At 45.3% G+C, this 18,904-nt stretch overlaps 3 protein-coding genes across 4 annotated transcripts; all 3 read left to right on the top strand.

The window, feature by feature from the left end:
- The first annotated feature begins 11 nt into the window (after positions 1–11).
- On the top strand, positions 12–3,653 carry LOC139814282 (innexin inx2-like). Of its 2 annotated transcripts, XM_071780438.1 has the most exons (5): positions 12–575; positions 790–941; positions 2,080–2,322; positions 2,733–3,028; positions 3,272–3,653. In XM_071780438.1, the coding sequence occupies exons 1-5, from the start codon at positions 395–397 to the stop codon at positions 3,492–3,494; spliced, it is 1,095 nt and encodes a 364-aa protein (XP_071636539.1). In that variant the 5' UTR covers positions 12–394; the 3' UTR covers positions 3,495–3,653. The 2 variants fall into 2 exon arrangements, 1 of the variants encoding a protein (XP_071636539.1); XR_011732406.1 differs by lacking the exons at positions 12–575; positions 790–941; positions 2,733–3,028; positions 3,272–3,653 and adding an exon at positions 950–1,819 and having other exon boundaries at positions 2,080–2,212.
- A 174-nt stretch (positions 3,654–3,827) lies between these two features.
- LOC139814281 (tubulin beta-4B chain) lies at positions 3,828–9,713 on the top strand. Its single transcript, XM_071780437.1, has 5 exons — positions 3,828–4,340; positions 4,565–5,029; positions 5,527–5,831; positions 6,057–6,354; positions 6,554–9,713. The coding sequence occupies exons 1-5, from the start codon at positions 4,284–4,286 to the stop codon at positions 6,770–6,772; spliced, it is 1,344 nt and encodes a 447-aa protein (XP_071636538.1). The 5' UTR covers positions 3,828–4,283; the 3' UTR covers positions 6,773–9,713.
- A 1,435-nt stretch (positions 9,714–11,148) lies between these two features.
- LOC139814883 (uncharacterized) lies at positions 11,149–13,518 on the top strand. The gene is made up of 3 exons (XM_071781399.1): positions 11,149–11,520; positions 12,540–12,740; positions 13,102–13,518. The coding sequence occupies exons 1-3, from the start codon at positions 11,509–11,511 to the stop codon at positions 13,369–13,371; spliced, it is 483 nt and encodes a 160-aa protein (XP_071637500.1). The 5' UTR covers positions 11,149–11,508; the 3' UTR covers positions 13,372–13,518.
- The last annotated feature ends 5,386 nt before the right edge of the window (positions 13,519–18,904 follow it).

Here is an 18,904-nt window from a genome sequence, read left to right on the forward strand (position 1 = left end):
GTTACGTTCAAGATTTACGAGTCTGCTCGCCTGGTTAAGTGCGGACCAATTAGGCGGATGCAGTTTTGGGCATCGCCATTCTCTCGTCGATGATTTACACGACAGTAATTTCTCGCCCGTCGTTTTAGCGTCGTTCGTAATTTCGACTCTTCCGTCTTGCGAAATTTCGCCGTGACGCGTAATCCGATTTAGATTTCGTTTCATTTACGGCGCGTTTCCTCGCGTCCATCGATTTTAAACGTTACTTGCGCGCGAAGGCTGTCGCTGTCCTTCGCGATAAATTCCTTGACGAATTTAGAGCGGACGGTACGAAGGCTTTCTTTCGCAATGCGCACTGGAATTTTCTCTATTGTGCTTTGTTTCGGTGCTCGAGACAAAAGAACACGCGATAACCATGCTGGACCTCTTCGCACCTATTAAATGCCTCCTGCAGGAAGAATCCGTTCGTGTCGACAATGTCGTCTTCAGGCTGCACTCGCGCGTCACCGTTCTCCTGCTGCTCGTTTGCACGATCCTCGTAACTGCCAAGCAGTACATCGGCGAACCGATTTCTTGCATGACCGATACTTCCGTCGGTACGAATTGTTGTTAACCTTTTCAGCCTCAAGTGTGCGAGCATTTGCATGACTTATTTATTTAAAAGTCGTGCAAAGAACGAATCGCAATAATAAATTTGCATTTAAAATTCCGTCCTAAATATCTTTCCGCGTTTAATTATATTCAATTATTGCGCGGACAAGAGTTGCTCATCATTAATGTTTGATCGTAATTGGTATATCTTGCTGGCAGACAAAGATCCCGTAAACGCGTATTGCTGGATCTACAGCACGTTCACGGTATCACGACATCTGAAAGGTATTCCTGGACGGGGTGTAGCGAGTGCTGGCGTAGGACAGGCCCTTCCGGATGACGAAGCCCGTCATCATCGATATTATCAATGGGTCAGCTGAATTTAGAACGTTCACGATACGGATGAGGAGATAACCGATACGGACAAATGTTCGATGAAATAGTCCGTTGACAGGACACGGAAACAAATTTATTAACCTATATACGGAATATATATGTATACTTCGATAAATTATCGATATCAAAGTCGTCGTGCATTCGCCGCGATTTAAATATTTGCCTTCGTTATGAAATTTTTTATAAATTACATTTCCCCGCGAGCCTCAAATCAAATCTTTGCTGAAATCAAGTTATATGAACTCGACCGAGACAAGTTTCTTTATTGACTCACACCCCTCAAGGCCAAAAGCTCAAGAATTTTTATGCTCGATATAAAAGTTCTCCGAGAGACTCCTACTTCCGTTAGACTTCTTCGGGAAATACTCGTCGGGGAAAGATCGACTCGGAATTCGTCAAAGGTATCCCTAAATTGTTTTTCGATGGGGCACTCTGAAAAATTGAAAGCGAACGGGAAAGAGAGAGATATGCGGGGGACGCGCGAGAACGCGCATTCGCTCGCGCGGGCGTGTGTGTGCAACGGAATTGGTCGATCGCGTAAGTTTCCGTATAGAATGCACACACATACTCGCGCGTTCACGTACGCGAGATGCATGATAACGGTTGCACTTCGTTCCGATGGTCAGGTTGCTCTCGGCTCACCCGCGCATGCAGACGTATTGCGCGAGCGTGAATGAAATCTGAAACGTGAACGCGTGAATGTAAAGGAAAACGTCCGGAAAAGACGGAAGACGGCGCGAAGAAATGGAAATAGAGATCGCAGATCCGACTGTTATCCCGCGTTGCTCTATATCGCGCGATTCGCATCGCGAATATCGCGAAGGGAAACGCATCAGGGAAAAAAACTCTTCCTGTAAGAGATTTTTAGGTCCTCGAATAGAAAAATATTAAGTCAAATATAAAAATATCTTCTCCTTGCAGAAAATAAAATAATTTCGGCGATATTTGTCCGCGTATTTATATTCGTTTAAATTTGAAACATTTTTATCTTCTTTATTTTATTCACGATATTTTTTGTCTCCGTTGAAAGTTTATTTCTGTTCAAGATGAGTAGAGAGAGAGATAGAGTTCAATTTAAGGAAAATCGGAAATAAGAATGCCAATGTTCGTTAGGTCTGCTTCGTTCTCGGCTTACAAGCCATCTCTTTTTACGTGCCGCGCGGGTTATGGGGCATCTGGGAGAAAGACACCGTAGGCCTCCTTTCGCGGGATCTCGCGTCTCCCTTCCTGAAAGACGTTTGGACCGTGGGGAGGAAGCAGCAGCTCGTCGAGTATTTCACCAGGACGAATCTGCACGGTCACAACTTTTACGCCATGCGTTTCTTCGTGTGCGAGCTCTTGAATTTCCTAAATTCGGTAAGTATAATTCCCTGCCAGTTTTAGAAACGGAAGAGTTTCTACGGAGGTACTTAAGGGATCTCGATCGGCCAACCGGGGATTATGACGTCAGAAGCGAGGAAATTGCGCGGAAATAACCGTGAATAATTGATTTCTGGATTCGATAATGAGCCCGAAACACGTTCGAAACTTTGCTTCGAAAACGAGTCCGATATATCGCGAGGAAATACAACTCGAGGGCCCTTAACGTATAAAAATATTTTATACCACTTTACATTCTTTATAATTCCGTGCAAGTGTAAAAATCGACAAATTTACACGATCATCTTAAGGTTCAATATTCGCTGAGTTACGATTATTAAAAAAAAAAAATGTCACAGAGAGCGCGAAGTTAACGAAAACCCCCCGATAAAACCTTTCATCGATAGATAGGACAGATATATCTGTTGGATGTATTTCTGGAGGGACAGTTTAGGCGATACGGGCCCTTGGTGACCGGATTCATCGCGGAGGCAAATCCTCACGACAGGATCGACCCTATGGCGCGACTGTTTCCGAAGGTGACCAAGTGTACGTTTCACACTTTCGGGCCCGCGGGTTCCGTGCAAACGCACGACGCCTTGTGCGTGCTCCCGCTGAACGTGGTGAACGAGAAGATTTTCGTCGTGCTTTGGTTCTGGCTAGTATTTCTCGCGGGCGTCGGTTGTCTGGCGGTAATTTATAGGTAAGTTTGTGCCCGACGGATATCACGGCAATTCTGATTACGATGTCAGAAATATACGCGAATAATTCGTAAAATTTATTCTACGCGAGCATTAGTTTTTTGACTTTTCAATTTCCCAGCGCTTCACGTTACAATTTTTTTATTATATACATATTAAAAAAAAACTTATTACGTCATAGATCTATCAAAAATCATAAGTATCGTTATAAATCCACGCGATTGATATAATCCTTCCATACGTAGGATCGTAGTTTTCTCTCAAGCATGGGCGAGAGTGTATCTTCTGCGAGGCGCAGTTCGCAGACTCGAGAAATCTAAAGCCGAGCGTGTCGTACAAGTATTCCATTTCGGCGATTGGTTCCTCTTGCACCAACTCGCACAGAACGTCAATCCTATCGTGTACATGGAGCTGGTTAACGAGATAGCGAAAGCCTTCACGACCAAGAGTTTCGCGGACTTCGTCTAGATCCCCCTCGACTCACCTAAGTAGCATTACGCGGAATTCAATTTACGAAGCTCAAAATGTTCTTATAAGACATAAACGGTCGATGGGTATTCCGTTATAAATGTCCGTCGTTAAAGTGTATTAAATATCTTATGATAAAAGAAAGATAAATATTTAAAAACGATGTACTGTGCGATTTTAATAAAGACGATTAAAATTTTCTTAAAAAAAAATTCTAAAAAGATTTATTAAGATATTCGAATTATATTTGAATTATTAAATATATTATAATTACGAAATATATTTAAATTATTAAAATATGCGTATTCTCTGTTTGAATTGTTAAAATTTAAAATCTACTGAGGGGCGTACGAATTCCTTTTCGACAACCCGTGAAGCCGACGAACAATGCGAGCAGATATGCCGGCGGAAGTCTTTTGTTCATCAACGTTACATTCAATTGTCCCGAAACAGAAGCGGAGATACTCTCTTCTCGCCGTGTATCCATGGGAACGTGAGTTTGACTCAGCCAAATTACCCGAGTTACGGTTCTTAGGGTTAGGGATTGCGCCGGAATTATTACGAGTCTCGTCGCGTCGGAGATCTTTCGTGCTCTCGAATTTATCTCCCGGTGCATCCTCGCGTCGTCCCGTGTACCCCGGAATACCTGTGCGCGTTACGCATTTCCAAGGTAACGAAAACAGACGACGACGAGGAAGAGTTTTGATTTCGTCGTTTCGCTGCACCCACGGGTTTTGCGTACCGTGACGAAGAGGAAGGATTTGCAAAGTCGAAGTTGAACTAGCGAACATGCGCGAAATTGTGCATCTTCAGGCCGGCCAATGCGGCAATCAGATTGGAGCCAAGGTATGTTTCACTTAACATGAATGTCACTCGAGCGTTTTCAAGTAAGTATACATGTACTGCTTATCCAATAGACCGAAAAAAAATCGATCAGAGATCGAAATTCATATATAATCTCGAAATTTTTATATACGTACGAAAATATCGTTTTGTCTGTAATCAGAACGACTGTGTCCAAGTATCGACTTCCTCGAGAAATTTTCATTTCAATGTTGCAACAATTATAGTTTTGGGAGGTCATCTCGGACGAGCACGGGATTGATCCTACGGGCACGTATCACGGCGACTCGGATCTGCAGTTGGAGCGAATAAATGTCTACTACAACGAGGCAACAGGCGGTAAATACGTGCCGCGTGCGATCCTGGTCGACTTGGAGCCTGGGACGATGGACGCGGTCCGCTCGGGACCGTTCGGTCAAATATTTCGGCCGGACAACTTCGTGTTCGGACAGAGCGGCGCCGGCAACAACTGGGCCAAGGGCCACTACACCGAGGGCGCCGAGCTCGTCGACTCCGTCCTGGACGTCGTACGGAAAGAGGCCGAGAGCTGCGATTGCCTACAGGGATTCCAGCTCACGCACTCGCTGGGCGGCGGCACCGGTGCCGGCATGGGCACTCTGCTCATCTCCAAAATACGCGAGGAATACCCCGATAGGATCATGATGACTTTCAGCGTGGTACCTTCGCCGAAGGTATATCCGCTCTTTGAATTTCGCTTATTTTTCAATCGCTTCGTTTCACTTCAAATCAGAAAAATCTCGACTTCTCTCTCGATTCTACGGACGATCGCGTCTAGCGTGGTTCTCGAAGAAATAATTTGAATGCGTTCTCTCTATATTCACGGGCGAGATCTCCATTGACTTTCGGAAACAATGCGAGATCGGATCTCACGTCAAGAGTTACGTTTCGAATTTTCATCGGGAATCATCGGCGTGGCGTATTACGCCGCAACGCAAAAGTCTTTCCCGATGCGCGGGGGATAAGGTACAATGGATGCGAGACAAAGCGGCCGCCAGGAACCGACCTTTTGTCCTTAATAGGACAATACCGCGCGCATTGCCGGCGTACAATGCTTGTACTTTCTCGTTTGTGTGTACACGGTTGCGCGATACGCGAGCGCGCCCGATACTCGCGGGGCCGCGGATGCCATACGTTGCACGTCAGCGTCTATTCTCGCCTCCTTCCGAAGGTATCGGACACCGTGGTCGAGCCCTACAACTGCACACTCTCGGTGCATCAGCTGGTGGAGAACACGGACGAGTCGTATTGCATAGATAACGAGGCGCTCTACGATATCTGCTTTCGGACCCTCAAGCTGACCACGCCGACCTACGGCGACCTCAATCATCTCGTCAGCGCGACCCTGAGCGGCGTCACCACTTGCCTTAGATTCCCCGGCCAGCTTAACGCCGACCTGAGGAAGCTCGCCGTTAACATGGTCCCCTTCCCGCGACTGCACTTCTTCATTCCCGGCTTCGCTCCCCTGACCTCTAGGTCTCAAATTTTTCGCAAGGAAAACTAATTAAATTGAAAAAAGCTAATTAATTAGAGCGTCAGTCCTCAACGAGAGTTGACGTTATATATCGCTGCTTTATCCAAATAAAATTTCCTAAATTGCAGTAAAATCAATATAATTAATTAACTAATTAAAAGCAATTATTCGCGTACATAATTTTCTGTCTTTCTTGCTTTCGATGTAATTCTAAAATGATATTTTAGAGGCTCGCAACAATACCGGGCACTCACGGTACCGGAGCTCACCCAGCAAATGTTCGACGCGAAGAACATGATGGCCGCGTGCGACCCGCGACACGGTAGATACTTGACGGTGGCCGCGGTATTCCGCGGCAGAATGTCGATGAAGGAGGTGGACGAGCAGATGCTCAACATCCAGAACAAGAACAGCAGCTACTTCGTCGAGTGGATACCGAGCAACGTGAAGACCGCCGTTTGCGACATACCTCCGCGGGGCCTAAAAATGTCCGCGACCTTCATTGGCAATTCTACGGCTATTCAGGTTCGTTCGTCGTTTACTTCAACCAAAAAAACTTCAACCGTGAATCAATCAAGCTTTTAGTTCAGTCGATTTCTAAAAATTGCAAATTTTTCCAAAACAAGTTACCCAACATTCGGTTTCGTCGAACGTCAGGTAACTTGTTCTCTTACTTAAAAAAAAACAAATGTAGTTACATCGAGAACTGAATGTTTTTACGTAGGAGTTGTTCAAGAGAGTGTCGGAGCAATTCACCGCGATGTTCCGGCGCAAGGCGTTCCTGCACTGGTACACCGGCGAGGGTATGGACGATATGGAGTTTACCGAGGCCGAGAGCAACATGAACGATCTCGTGTCCGAGTATCAGCAGTACCAGGAAGCCACCGCCGAGGAGGAGGGCGAATTTGACGAGGAGGAGGAGGGCGAGGGCGAGGACAAGTGAAGATCGTCCCCATCTACGGAAGATGTTTATCGAGTGCTCGCTACACCTGCTGCTTCCTTTCCGCTCTCGTCGCTTCTTTACGTAGTTATATCGTCCCACCCTCGTATCCTCTTAGAATGTAAAATAATATGTAGCCGAGCCAACGTCGGCCGACAGCTTGTTGTTCCTCGTCTTCCGCGTGTCCCCCATCGTCGAAAGTACATTACGTGCACGAAATAAAGGGAAAAAAAAATGAGAGAAGAAAAAAAGAAACGAAAAAAGAAGCTCCTGCTCCATTTTCCCGCGTAAAAAGCACTCATTTCTCTAGCATCCTCTTAACCGCGTCTACAACACGACGAAACGGAACACTTCTCTCGCACTCTGGGATTTGCGCCTGGTTTCCGGGTAACCTCCGGTCGCTACGGAGATAATGCGAAATGTACGTATCGGGGAAACGTTTCCTGCTTCCTCTCCTTCAAGTAAAACTGCTACGCGCAAGCACCACCGAGAGCGTTTGCTTACCTTCGGTTGCGCACTTTAGTCAAGGAACGAGAAAGAAAGGACACATAAAACCTTAATTAAAAATTGAAATCGACCCCCCCCTCTTCACGTTCTACATGTTTCAAGCGGCGCGATATTCGCGGTATTCCTTGTTGCTCACCGGCGTGTTCATTAAATGCTTCACAATTAAATTTATCACGTTTTATTCCCGCTGTTTTTCAATTTTAATACACGCTTAATTTCGCGATTCGTTTTATTAATTTTATTAAATGCCATTTATTCCGTCCGCGGAGCAACGGTCCGTTTAGCGGGCTAAAAATCACTCGGGGATTTATTTCGGGACACACACTCCATTCTACGCCCGGGAGCGATTCTTTTACAATTCCCAACTCCGCGATAACGCGCCGTAATAAATCGCGGCAGGGCGCGTATCGGAGGCTCGTACATCACGCCGGCATCACTGCCGATTGCCGGTGCCGACGTCGGCGCGGTCGGCCGTATTCTCGCGCTCTCGGTCCTTGCGTTTTTACGACGATCGAGAACATTATTGGCAATAACTGCACAATTGCCGGCTCGAGGACTCGTTGTTAAGCGACGTGATGTCACGCATCCCTGAATGTATCGTGAAAAATGAAACTTACGCGCCCGTCTCGCGCAGCGCGCGAGAAATATCAGCTGTCCTCGGTCAATATTACATCGGAGATCCGCGAAATCCCGAGACGGACTCGAGAATCCGGTGGACTTATCTCGCTAAAGCGTCTTAAGAAAAGAATATATTAAAAGGGAATGCGTAAGAAAATGTGTGTGCAGATTAGACGACATCTCCTCTCCTTTTTGCACCACTCAACCTTCAGCAACTTTATGATACGTCGCTTTTACTATTTTAAAAAAAATGTCTTAAAAGTATATTTTCGAGATTTGGAGATAAGCTCTGCGGGATCGCACGTCCGCATTTACCTACCTACCGCGAGGGCGTTTACGTAACCGCGACCGAGAGAGAGACGCGGATGGACGGGGAGGTCGGACACTCCTGCCGAGCACACGTGGGGTCCACATACGGAATGCTAATGCTAATAATGCAGACGTATAAACTTGGGGATTTAGATCACGGTGTTCCAGTTTCCGTCACCGCGCGTGTTGTTCCTCTGCCGCGGTTTCCCGCGCGATTTTACATCTTCGCTCGGCTCTCGCTAACGATCTCGGTCTCGCGAGCAAACCTTACATAATTACGTTACGGGGAAAAAAGAGAGAAAATAAAATGGGCGCGAGATATCCTATCGTACTACAAGAGAGAGAACGTATTTTACGTATTTACAAGCGTTTGCTGTCACTTGTCATCGACGTCGATATATAGAATAAGCAAGAGGACTTATTCGACGGCGGCGGAGCTGACGTTGTCCGATAAGCAAAATAGAACGATAAATAAAAAATGCCATGTATCACATAAAACTCGCAGGATTCACGGGTTAACGGATTTAATCCCTTTCGGCTTAAATACAAGGTGTCCAACTTCTAGCGCGTTATTTTTTAACGACGGAATCCTTCGATTTGGACTCGAGTTTTTAGCGTGACTATCGCGGAAGGTCATCGTTTATCTTAGCTTTCCGATCTTTAGCATCGCGTATTTCTATAATAACTAAGTCAAGATTTTATAAAATAAATTCTGTCTGAAATTAAAAGAACGTATCATATAAAATAAACCATATTTGGCCACTGAGATTTCATTGGCGAGCAGACTTTCTTTTTTTTAATTACTCGTAACTTGGAAGTTATCGGCGTTCTCGATGTTTTCGCCAAGGAAAAGCCGATTCCCGAACGATTAAGCAATCCCGTCGTAAAACAAAATTAACGCTCGTCAAGCGGGACACCCTGTATACGTGCCTCCGTAGGTATTGCATTGTGCATCGTCACCCGACTATGCATTGCTCTCTCTTCGGTAGCTGGCCGTCTTTTAAAAATCGATCGCCCGCGGGCCCGGAGGCAGGAGACAGCGGACCGTTTGTCTTGCAGCGACATTTTGCGTTTCACGTAAAGAGAGAATTCCGCGCGTATATATATACACAATACACCCAGCACGTCGCAACGTATCTCACTCGCGATATACGCGGTATCGCTCCGATATTTATCTTCGTTAGCCCCAATTCGCGATCGGTCTAGGCGTGCCTCGCGGGCACACGTAAGGGCAGATGCCGAGGCGCGCAGCCGAGTTAATCGCATCGTAAACCATTAGGGCTGGTTACAAATGGCCGCGTTACGCGAAAAAAAGACCAGCGAAAACCGGTGGAGGATATATATCGAATCGCCCGTTTAATTCCGTTGTACAAATGCTAGCTCGTTAAAATCAACGGAGAATTATTTGCAGTGATAAAAAAATTAGCAGCAATTATCTCTGTAAAATTTCTTCAGATTTTCGCAAACTGCAAGTACGATATTAATATTGAAGAAATAATAGGAATTTTCATTGACGAAAGCCTTCAAAGTGGTTAGAAGAATTTATATAATAAAATGTAGAACTACATTCTTGGAAAATAATATGTATAATTAATGTTTCATTTCCAAGAACAAAGTTGTTGTTTTCTAGCTTTCTAAATCAGCCTACGTCGAAGGTGGAAGCGGAAATAAGTGATTTGATAAAAATTTCTTAAGGGCGAGAAGTATATGCATGTTATGCATATGTATGATGCAGCGCGTGCACTTTATTAAGAAGGCGACAGTGAATGGTAAACCGTTTATTATGCGGAAACTTTTCACGCTCGCGTTATTACTGTTTACCGGCGTTGTATACGAGGTGACGTGTAAGCACGAGTCGCAATAAGGACGAAGATAATCCGCCGCGACCAGCAAGGCTGCAGGTATACGACATTGAGCGAGGCGAGCAAGGAAAGAGTACGCAAAAATATTTGTTCCGCGATTAATGAAGTACGCGCCGCCTCTCTTTCCTACGTTCCTTCTTTTTTTTTTTTGCGCTCGAGATCCGCATTATTCCGCGAGATCTCTCTGAGCGAGTGAATTCCATGAATAATCGAGTTGTACAATGTATTGTTACGCTAGTTATGTACAGAGGACGCATTTCCACGAGCTCGTTGCATACGCGAGGTGATTCATTTTTCGCTCCGATGATGACCGGAAGCGACACTCGCGTTGACACACCCACTCATCCTCGATCGTGGAAGCATCGAGGATCGACGCGTAGCGGTGCATTTATCGGAAAAAGCGAAGAGAATATAGAAACGCGCGATATATATATAATATATATATATATGGAGATATAAAGATATATAAAAATATAAAACAATAATAAAATCCGATAATAATAACGTAACGTGCAATAAAAAATATCTAAACTAAATTTTTCTTTAATATATAAAAGAGGTAGGTAGGTAGGTATATATAAAGATAAGGTAGATAAAATTTATAACAACGCGCGCGGCAAAAAAACAAGATAGATAATAATTCACCAGGTAAATTTGCGATAATACGAGAAGCTAGTATAAATGCTAATGTAAAAAATTGTAATAAGAGAAAATTGTGGTAAAACGTAAGAGAAATATGAGAGAGAGAATTCCCTGTGTGTGTCACACCGGTATCATCTCCGCACCACCGCGTGCCACATTCGATCGGTCGAGGTCCCCGTGTTGCTCTGTTCACGCTTCGCGGAGCACAGACAAGATCATAGACGCGCGAATAATTACAGAAAGCGATTGAGAGTGACCGGGGGCCGGCGGTAAAGAGAGACGAAGGAGAGACGAGAGGGGCAACCTCTCTCCTTTCCTCCCTCGCGATCGCGCGCGCGTACGTGTGCGCTCAAGGTGCGCACGGACGCACTTTTTCTCACGATGCGAATCGAACGACCGATACTTCTTTTTTTTTCTTCTCCTTTTCTCCCGCCTGGGCCGATAATGGCTTCGTCCTTCGCGCGAACGGTCGCGCGGCGAGTCATCCACGGCACCGCAAAGGATCTAGGATCTAGGTGAGCGCGTAACGAGTCGCCGGGGTCCGACCCACCCCACTATCATCGGCAACGACGGACGGCGGGAAACAAACGCGGGGACCCCACGCCGTTTACCTCACCTTACGAATTCGCCTCGCCCGCGATTGGCAGGGAAAACTTTTTTCCGCATCTCTCCCCCTTGGATCTTTGACGCGTGAGCGCGAGCAAAAACAATCCGCCGGGGGATATATAAGTGATCTGACGGGGTACGTGAGATGTAGTCAGTCCACAGTACCGACAACAGATCGCAAGCACTTGGAGCAACATGTTCAAGCTGGTGAGTGAAGCACTCGGGGCGGACGAGCGCCGCGGAGAAACTTTTATATCGTGAAGAGTGTATAGATGTCCATCGCGGTTTTTCCCGACGCAGAGTCTAAAAGATATCTCTCATACATACGTACATAACTTTATATAATTTTTCGGAATATATAATTTTTAAAGTGGATCATTTAAATTTCTTAAAAGAGAAAACACAGTTGTCGAGCGCAGAATACATATCGCAAGATGCAAAAAAGTTCGTATTTTCGAAAATGACATTTATCCTCTTATAACTTTGCTTTTATGTGGAGATTAGACTTATCTGTAACTACAGAGAGAGAGAGAGAGAGAGAGAGAGAGAGAGAGAGAGAGAGAGAGAGAGAAAGAGATAGAGTCGACTTGCAATACCGTGAGAAATGCTCGGACGTAACATTTGCTGTGAACTTTACTTGCCGCCGCGGGCATGATTTTATCGTGCTGGAATACGTTTGTTTCATTCATATCGTATGATACGCGCTTGAAGTTATCCTGGATATGCGTAAATAAAGCCGAAGGCTATGCGCGACGACGCAGACCGCTCGCTTAGAAGCTTCATGTTGTCATTTAGGATAATCTCGCGTAGAAGTCCATTGTCGCATAAGACCACTTAAACAAATTGGCGGCAAAATGTTCTCACGCTGAGGAAACACGCTGTTTTAATTTCTCTCATATTTATTTTATTTTTGCATTTTCTATGTTTATATATCTATTTTTAGTATAATCAGTTTTTTCTTTTTTGAGGAACAAAAAGAGAAAATTGTTAACAAATCCATTGTTTTGCCCACCCGTGTCAGACACGCACTTTCTGTTCACAAAAATAGAACACGTTCCAATTATTTCATAACTATGATTCTAATTCCGTAAATGTTTCCTGAGTTGCACAACGTATCAAGTTTTGCATCAAGTTTCGTCCCGAATTCCGTCGCGATTTTTACGTATAGAAGCAGTTATGAATCTGAGAAACATTCTTGACGCATATATATCTACATTTTATCGCAGATCGTCCTTTTCGCCACTGTCGCCTACGCGTCCGCCGGCGGCCTCTACTCCGGATACGGAGGGCTTTATGGCTACGGCAGCGGTTACGGCAGCGGTTACGGCTACGGTGGCTACGGCTTAGGTCATGGAGTAGCCGCGATCGCACCTTCGATCGGATACGCGCACGCTCCAGTTGCGACCAGCTACGCCAATACGTACAAGGTAAGTAAAGTAAGCTCTCAAACGGTTGGGCGTGTAACCGATACGAGAAGGGAAGGATTATCAGCGCGCCGGAGTAGCTTCGCCAACGGCCGGGGTGAATTCCGGATGAAAATTCCGGTTTTACTCGCTGTAATCCATAAACGAGCTCTCCGCGCAAAATGAATTCAGTAGAAATAAAGTTTTGTATTATTATTTCGGCTAAATAACGCTCCCGGACGAGGAGGGGGAGGGGGAAACTGGAATAATTACCGAGCACATTTTAAGGGAGAATTAAAATTTTTAATGAAATTTTAATTTATCCGTAGCTATATAAAATAAAATAACGGACGAGGTATATAATTCTCCCTCGTTTTGTCCTCAGGTCGCGGTAGCTCCACCCATCGCTAAGCTCGCCGTTGCACCTGCTATCACGAAAGTGGCGTACGCCGCGCCTATCACAAAAGTCGCCTACGCTCCGACTTACTCTGCACCAGCGTACAGCTACGGCCACTACGGATACACGGTTCCACCATCGGTCACCTATCTGAACAGCGGTCTTGGATACGGTCATGGTCTTGGATATGGTCTCGGCTATGGATACGGAATCGGCCACGGTTATGGATACGGCAACTATGGTGGCTACTACCACTGAGCGGGACCACTGAGCCCAAAGTCCTCGGGGCATAAACGCCTTCTTCGACAAGTTTGATTGTAAACGGTTGGCAACACAGCCGTACTGCCACAAAACATTGTCATCGGCTATGTACATGACGTTTATAATACACATTTTCATCTTTTACGTCGCCTCTACTTCTTGTAGCGCATTCGACGGCGATTTGAGTCGCCGTGAATACCTAAAGACGCAGCGAAAACGTCCAGAAATCATCCTCAGATCATCCTTTAGCAGCGTAAAGAACCGCTCAAAAAAATTAGGGCATTTTTTAAATACCTTTCAGACAGTTACATAATCCGGCTAATTATTCGAATCAACTTTGGTATTACGCGTACATAAAATTCCTTAGCGTTACATATTATCTGATCGTATGGTCATTAATTTTCGTTTTCGCGGTTGCTGGAATTTCAACAGCTCGTTCCACCAGCATCTCGAGACATGCCAGCGTCGATCGGTATCGGTCCGTATCGCGATCTTACGCCCGCAAAGATCCGTCACGTCTGACCGACGGGGACGCGATTGTTAGAGGCTTTTATACATTCAGTCTTAGACCATCCATCCATCCGTGGATCCAGCGAAGCGTAAGAGCGTTGCGCAAGGTGAAAAAGAGGTGTTGAGCTGCGTGTGTACGAGCGCGAGGAAGAAGCGAGGCTTAAGAGTGGATCAAGGCTAAGGCGAGGCACCTCGCAAACTTTGTTTATCCCGATCAGGTCGTTTTGGTCCTTTTACTTTGGCGTAACTTCAATCTCTCGATTTTATATAATAACGCGCGCTTTATGTAACATGCACTCGGGCGTTTCGTTAAAGTCGCAGTCTTATCTCCTCAATGTTTGATCGCGCGTCTTGATGAGCGCCGTCATATTACTCGAATATTCTAAGACACATGGCTAAAAAGCTTTCCTAACTGATCCTTTAAATTCATACAAATCGACAAAATTATTAGATATAAATTATTGATATAAATAATAAATAACGAATATTATCAGAATCGAGTCCATCTAGGACGATAATTTTATCAGCTAAATCAGATGCTTAATTGAGACAACGTTCAGCTTATTTCAATTTATTTAGACACAAAGAACGTTATCGATTTCAATGTGTCAAAGATAACATTCTTCGTCTTAATAAAAGCAAGGATGGATGATTAAATTAATGTACATTGTACAATATACGCACGCAATCTGATTGCGAAGCGATTCGAGTTCTTTAAAGTCAACATCACTGTTCAAGGTAGATCGATAAAGGAGATACTCAATGAATTATGCGTTCTCATTTCACATGAATTTATATAATTTGTTATGTATCACGAATGTACGTCCCAGAAACACCGGTCGTTCTGTCAACGGTGATTGATACCATTTATTTGTGTTCAATTTACAGAAATAATTTTCCTTCTTGAATCTTATTTTCGTAACCCGAACCTTGAGCCTCGAATTAAAATTCCATCACAGTAATCTCCGACTCGAAATTAATCGAGAAACGTGATTTTGTCTGTTAGGCCTCTCGAAGCGCAATTTGCGAGAAACGTTTCACTCTTCACGTGCCAATTATTCGCAAATTATTAGCATTTCAATATTCTCGAGAGTGGAAAATGGACTTCAAATTAGTTTGCGGTAAAAAGGGCCAGGTTCGGTGGTTGCGTGCGCAACCTGTATATTAATTGACGTGCGCTGCCTGCGCTTCTCGTTTACTCTTCGTCATGCTCGAAAGCGCGGTGGCGAAACTTGTAAAATATTATAACGTCACGAGTCCGGGCCGCGGACACAGTCGCTCATTCATTTATTTACTTTCCCACTTATCGTTGCACGCGATCGTGCTCCAGATTTATTGGAGCAGGGTCGTCGCCTCGCGACGAATTCCGCCCATGCCCGTGCACGGACTCGTTTTTCGTGCGTCGCGTCGGCGTCGGCGAGAAGCAGAGAGAGAACTCGAGAAATGCACGCGTATGCGAACGACGTGTCGTCCTCCAAGGTGAAACGCTCCGGAAAACGAAAATGGATTTCCCACCCGTGGCGACCGTGGAAAAAGCGAATGCGTATATGCGCTCGCGACCGTGCTCCATTTTCCGGAGTCGGCGGTGATGAAGCCGGTCGGAAGTGGCTGCTGGGCTTCCCTACTTGTCGCGATACTAATCAACCTTAATTAAACGCAAATACATCGGGTGAGACATTATTATCGCGAATAACGCGAGAATAGGATCGTTTAATTAAAGAAGAAAAGAGATGCTTCTCGGTTACATTTCTGCAATGCGAAAGATTATATAAAAGCGGTATCTCACATTCGCGCGTATCGTCCCAACAAATAAATAAATAATTTAGATATCACGAGTGTTTTACGTCTAATATTTCAAATACGTTTCAAAACGTGCTAACGCAGATCTGTGAGAGACCTGTCCATTGCAAGGCACGTCAAGCGCAATCTTTCCATCAACGTCGCACGGATGCGTTGTAATTAATCCCTCGCGCGTCTCTCCCATTGTAAAGCGAATATAAACGCAACATCATAACACCGCGTAGCCGTATCAATCCCATCGCGCGCGAGCGTGATGTAGACGTACTGTCAATTACCACGTCGCCCGGAGTCTGTATACGGGCGTGTAATAAGAGCGCGCGCTGTCGGTCGGGTGCGTTGCGTAATAATAAAGTGCCAGGGCCGGGTTTATTTCGGGATCGCGAAGCAGACGACTTTGAGAGACGTCCCTACGATGAACGATGGGCGTTGTTGCGTATAGGAGAATTACTTATGCGATTCGTTCGTCGGGAAGGTCGTCGAGACTTTCTACACCGGTGTCGTGGCCCCGTCGACCTCGCGAACTCGATACGCGTGATCTACGAGCGCGAAACTATCTTTTCGCCAGGTAACCGTACAAATGTCTATTTGCTAACTTCGTTTTTTTTTTTTTTTTTTACTAAATAAAGCATCTAGCTGCGTCACAGGTACATTTGGAAACACGGTACGACAAATAAAAATATTTGCATAACTCATCTCTCTTGCTCTCTCTCTCTGTCTCGACATAATTTTATGTGAGAAAAAATGCGTTTCTGCAAAGTGCTTCTGTTAAAATGTGTTGTATTTATACTGATGTATTAAACAAAGAATTTTGTTGGCAGCGTTTGTCTCTCGTGAAAATACTGAAAATATATACTTATGAAAAATTGTGAATACTTTGCCCATGCTGTATTATGGTCGATTAATAATATATACATCGAAAATGGATACTTATATGGATACGTCAAGCGACTTGTCGCTTGATGCGATTTTCCGGAAATATTCCGAAAATCTTTAGATTCGCCGTTGGATCGGCGCCGTCTGCCGAAATACGATATTAATTTACGTAAAACGGCTGAGAGGCCTCGTGACTTATTTACGAACGCATTTGGCTTTGCGCATAATGCGAGCGTTTCGACGCAAGCCGGCATTAAAATTCTCTTTGAAGCCTAAGTACTCGAAGAGGATTATTTTCCGCTCGGCGAAATATATATCTCGTTTCGTGCGCGTCAACGCTCGCTATCGTCGCGGTGGATCGGCGATATGACACGCGGATATAACGCGCAATAATCGGACAACGATTGGGTGAAATATTAATTTATTTTTTATCTCTGCACGTGTTGAATTATATAACAAAAATCATATATACGTGTAATTCTCTTTTCGAGCAAAAAGAACATCCGGGCGACATTGTCGCTCGGGAAAATCGGCCTCGTCGTGCTTCCAAGGAAAGTGCGGCCCGCAGATCCACCCTAGTGGATGTAGCTGACAGCGGGTGCGGCGTACGCGAGCGGAGCCGCGTGAGCGGCGTAGGCGAGCGGAGCCGCGTGTGCGGCATAGGCGACCGGGGCTGCGTGCGCGGCGTAGGCGAGCGAGGCTGGGTGAGCGCTGTAGGCGATCGGGGCGGCCGCGTGGACGATGGGTGCGGGATGCGCCGAGTACGCGATGGGTGCAGCGGCGATCGCCCCGGATGCCAAATAGCCGGGGGCCGGTGCTGCAGCGACGCAGGCGACGAGAAGGGCGAGAAGAGCGGCGCACTTGTACATGGTGACGAGGTTTCGGCAGAAGTCGCTGAGACGAGGAGCTTGATTCTCTTGCGAGGATTGTCCGAGTTTTAGCACTACTCGACTATTGATACCGAGATCCGTTCCACGGCGCCTATTTTATAGGACCGAAACCCCTCTTATACGCGGGAGAGAACTGGTTCCCCATCGCTCCCATCCTCGTCGTGATCTATAGAAGCGGAGCGGGACCCCGCACGCCCGTGGGCCAAGGTCTTCCGGATTCGGCGAGATTTCGCCGTACGAAAGATTTGGACGGCTTTGGGCGGATAAGACGGACGAGGGAGCTCGAATGGGGGGCCAGACGCGCCGATCTTACCGCTCTCGGATGATGGATGGTTCGGATAATCGTATAATCATCGTTATGATTGTTAATCGTTATGACTTTTAACGATATTTGCAGTCGAAACAATATGCGCCAATTTTCCTCCCTCCTATTAGGGGGGAAGGGGGGGAGGGAAATAATCCACCGTATATAAAATTTATGACTGTTACAATGGTCCGCCGCATGTAAATAATTACATAGCGCCTATCGCGGGAACGAATTTGCGGTGCCGCAAATTATCAATTCATCAATTTAATAATATATTAAATGTTCGTATATATAAATCTATAAACCTACGCATTATAAATTTCAGTCACGGGAGCGTGGCTCGTGAAATTTTGATATGCTACAGCGATACTCGTTGTAATTTGCCAATTAACAACGAGGACAGAAAGAGGACGGCGGATGCATCTTGCGTAAAGACGCATAATATTTTATTCCACACGCACACACGCCGTTGCGTAGAGAAGCGCGGCGGTCGGTAGCCGACGTTACGCACGTCTGACCGGTTGCTGCGATTTTCGTCAGTGCGAGCTGTCACGCATTGTCATTGTCGATGCGTGATTGCGCAAGGAACGAAGGGAACGGGGCAGAGAAAAGGACACGGACACGCACACACACACACGCTGGCACGCGTGCTAATATTACACGTCGTCGTATGCGGAGCGCGTCGTGCGAAATTGTGTAAGTCGAGCATCTACTTTCGCGACTCGTGTCACAATGTCTCTCCCCCGAACCTGTCTCCCACTGATCCTGGTTTGCGACTACTCATCGGCTTTAGACATCGTGGGCGTAACCATCATTCAATTTTCGCGTTACTCGATAATTAATTCGATTTATTGAATCAAATATAAATATAAAAGTTAAAATAAAAAAATCTAAAAATAAAGAAAAGAAATTTTCTAACGAAAAGAGAGCTTCTGAAAGAGAATATTTTGTAGCGAGAAAAAGGTTAAAATATATCTATAAGCTTAATAGAAATATAAATTTAATTTACAAATAAATTGAAATTACTAGAGAAAAACTTCCTTCTCAATTATCTAATTGAGAAAAAAGTTAATTTTTCGCGGATTATTCCTAAATAACTACAGACACCGAAGTTGAAAGTTTTTAAAAACTTTTTAGACGGACGAGTTTT

This window comes from Temnothorax longispinosus, chromosome 6, assembly GCF_030848805.1.
Source record: "Temnothorax longispinosus isolate EJ_2023e chromosome 6, Tlon_JGU_v1, whole genome shotgun sequence".
NCBI classification, from domain to species: Eukaryota; Metazoa; Arthropoda; class Insecta; order Hymenoptera; family Formicidae; genus Temnothorax; species Temnothorax longispinosus.

What these genes read in the sequence shown, in the direction of transcription:
- LOC139814282 (XM_071780438.1), top strand. Translation starts at nt 395, where the DNA reads ATGCTGGACCTCTTCGCACCTATTAAATGCCTCCTGCAGGAAGAATCC. An exon ending in TCTTGAATTTCCTAAATTCG is followed by an intron (nt 2,323 to 2,732) that starts GTAAGTATAATT and finishes TTTCATCGATAG; the next exon opens with ATAGGACAGATATATCTGTT. An exon ending in TGTCTGGCGGTAATTTATAG is followed by an intron (nt 3,029 to 3,271) that starts GTAAGTTTGTGC and finishes TTCCATACGTAG; the next exon opens with GATCGTAGTTTTCTCTCAAG.
- LOC139814281 (XM_071780437.1), top strand. Translation starts at nt 4,284, where the DNA reads ATGCGCGAAATTGTGCATCTTCAGGCCGGCCAATGCGGCAATCAGATT. An exon ending in GCAATCAGATTGGAGCCAAG is followed by an intron (nt 4,341 to 4,564) that starts GTATGTTTCACT and finishes CAACAATTATAG; the next exon opens with TTTTGGGAGGTCATCTCGGA. An exon ending in GCGTGGTACCTTCGCCGAAG is followed by an intron (nt 5,030 to 5,526) that starts GTATATCCGCTC and finishes CTCCTTCCGAAG; the next exon opens with GTATCGGACACCGTGGTCGA.
- LOC139814883 (XM_071781399.1), top strand. An exon ending in GCTACGCCAATACGTACAAG is followed by an intron (nt 12,741 to 13,101) that starts GTAAGTAAAGTA and finishes TTTTGTCCTCAG; the next exon opens with GTCGCGGTAGCTCCACCCAT.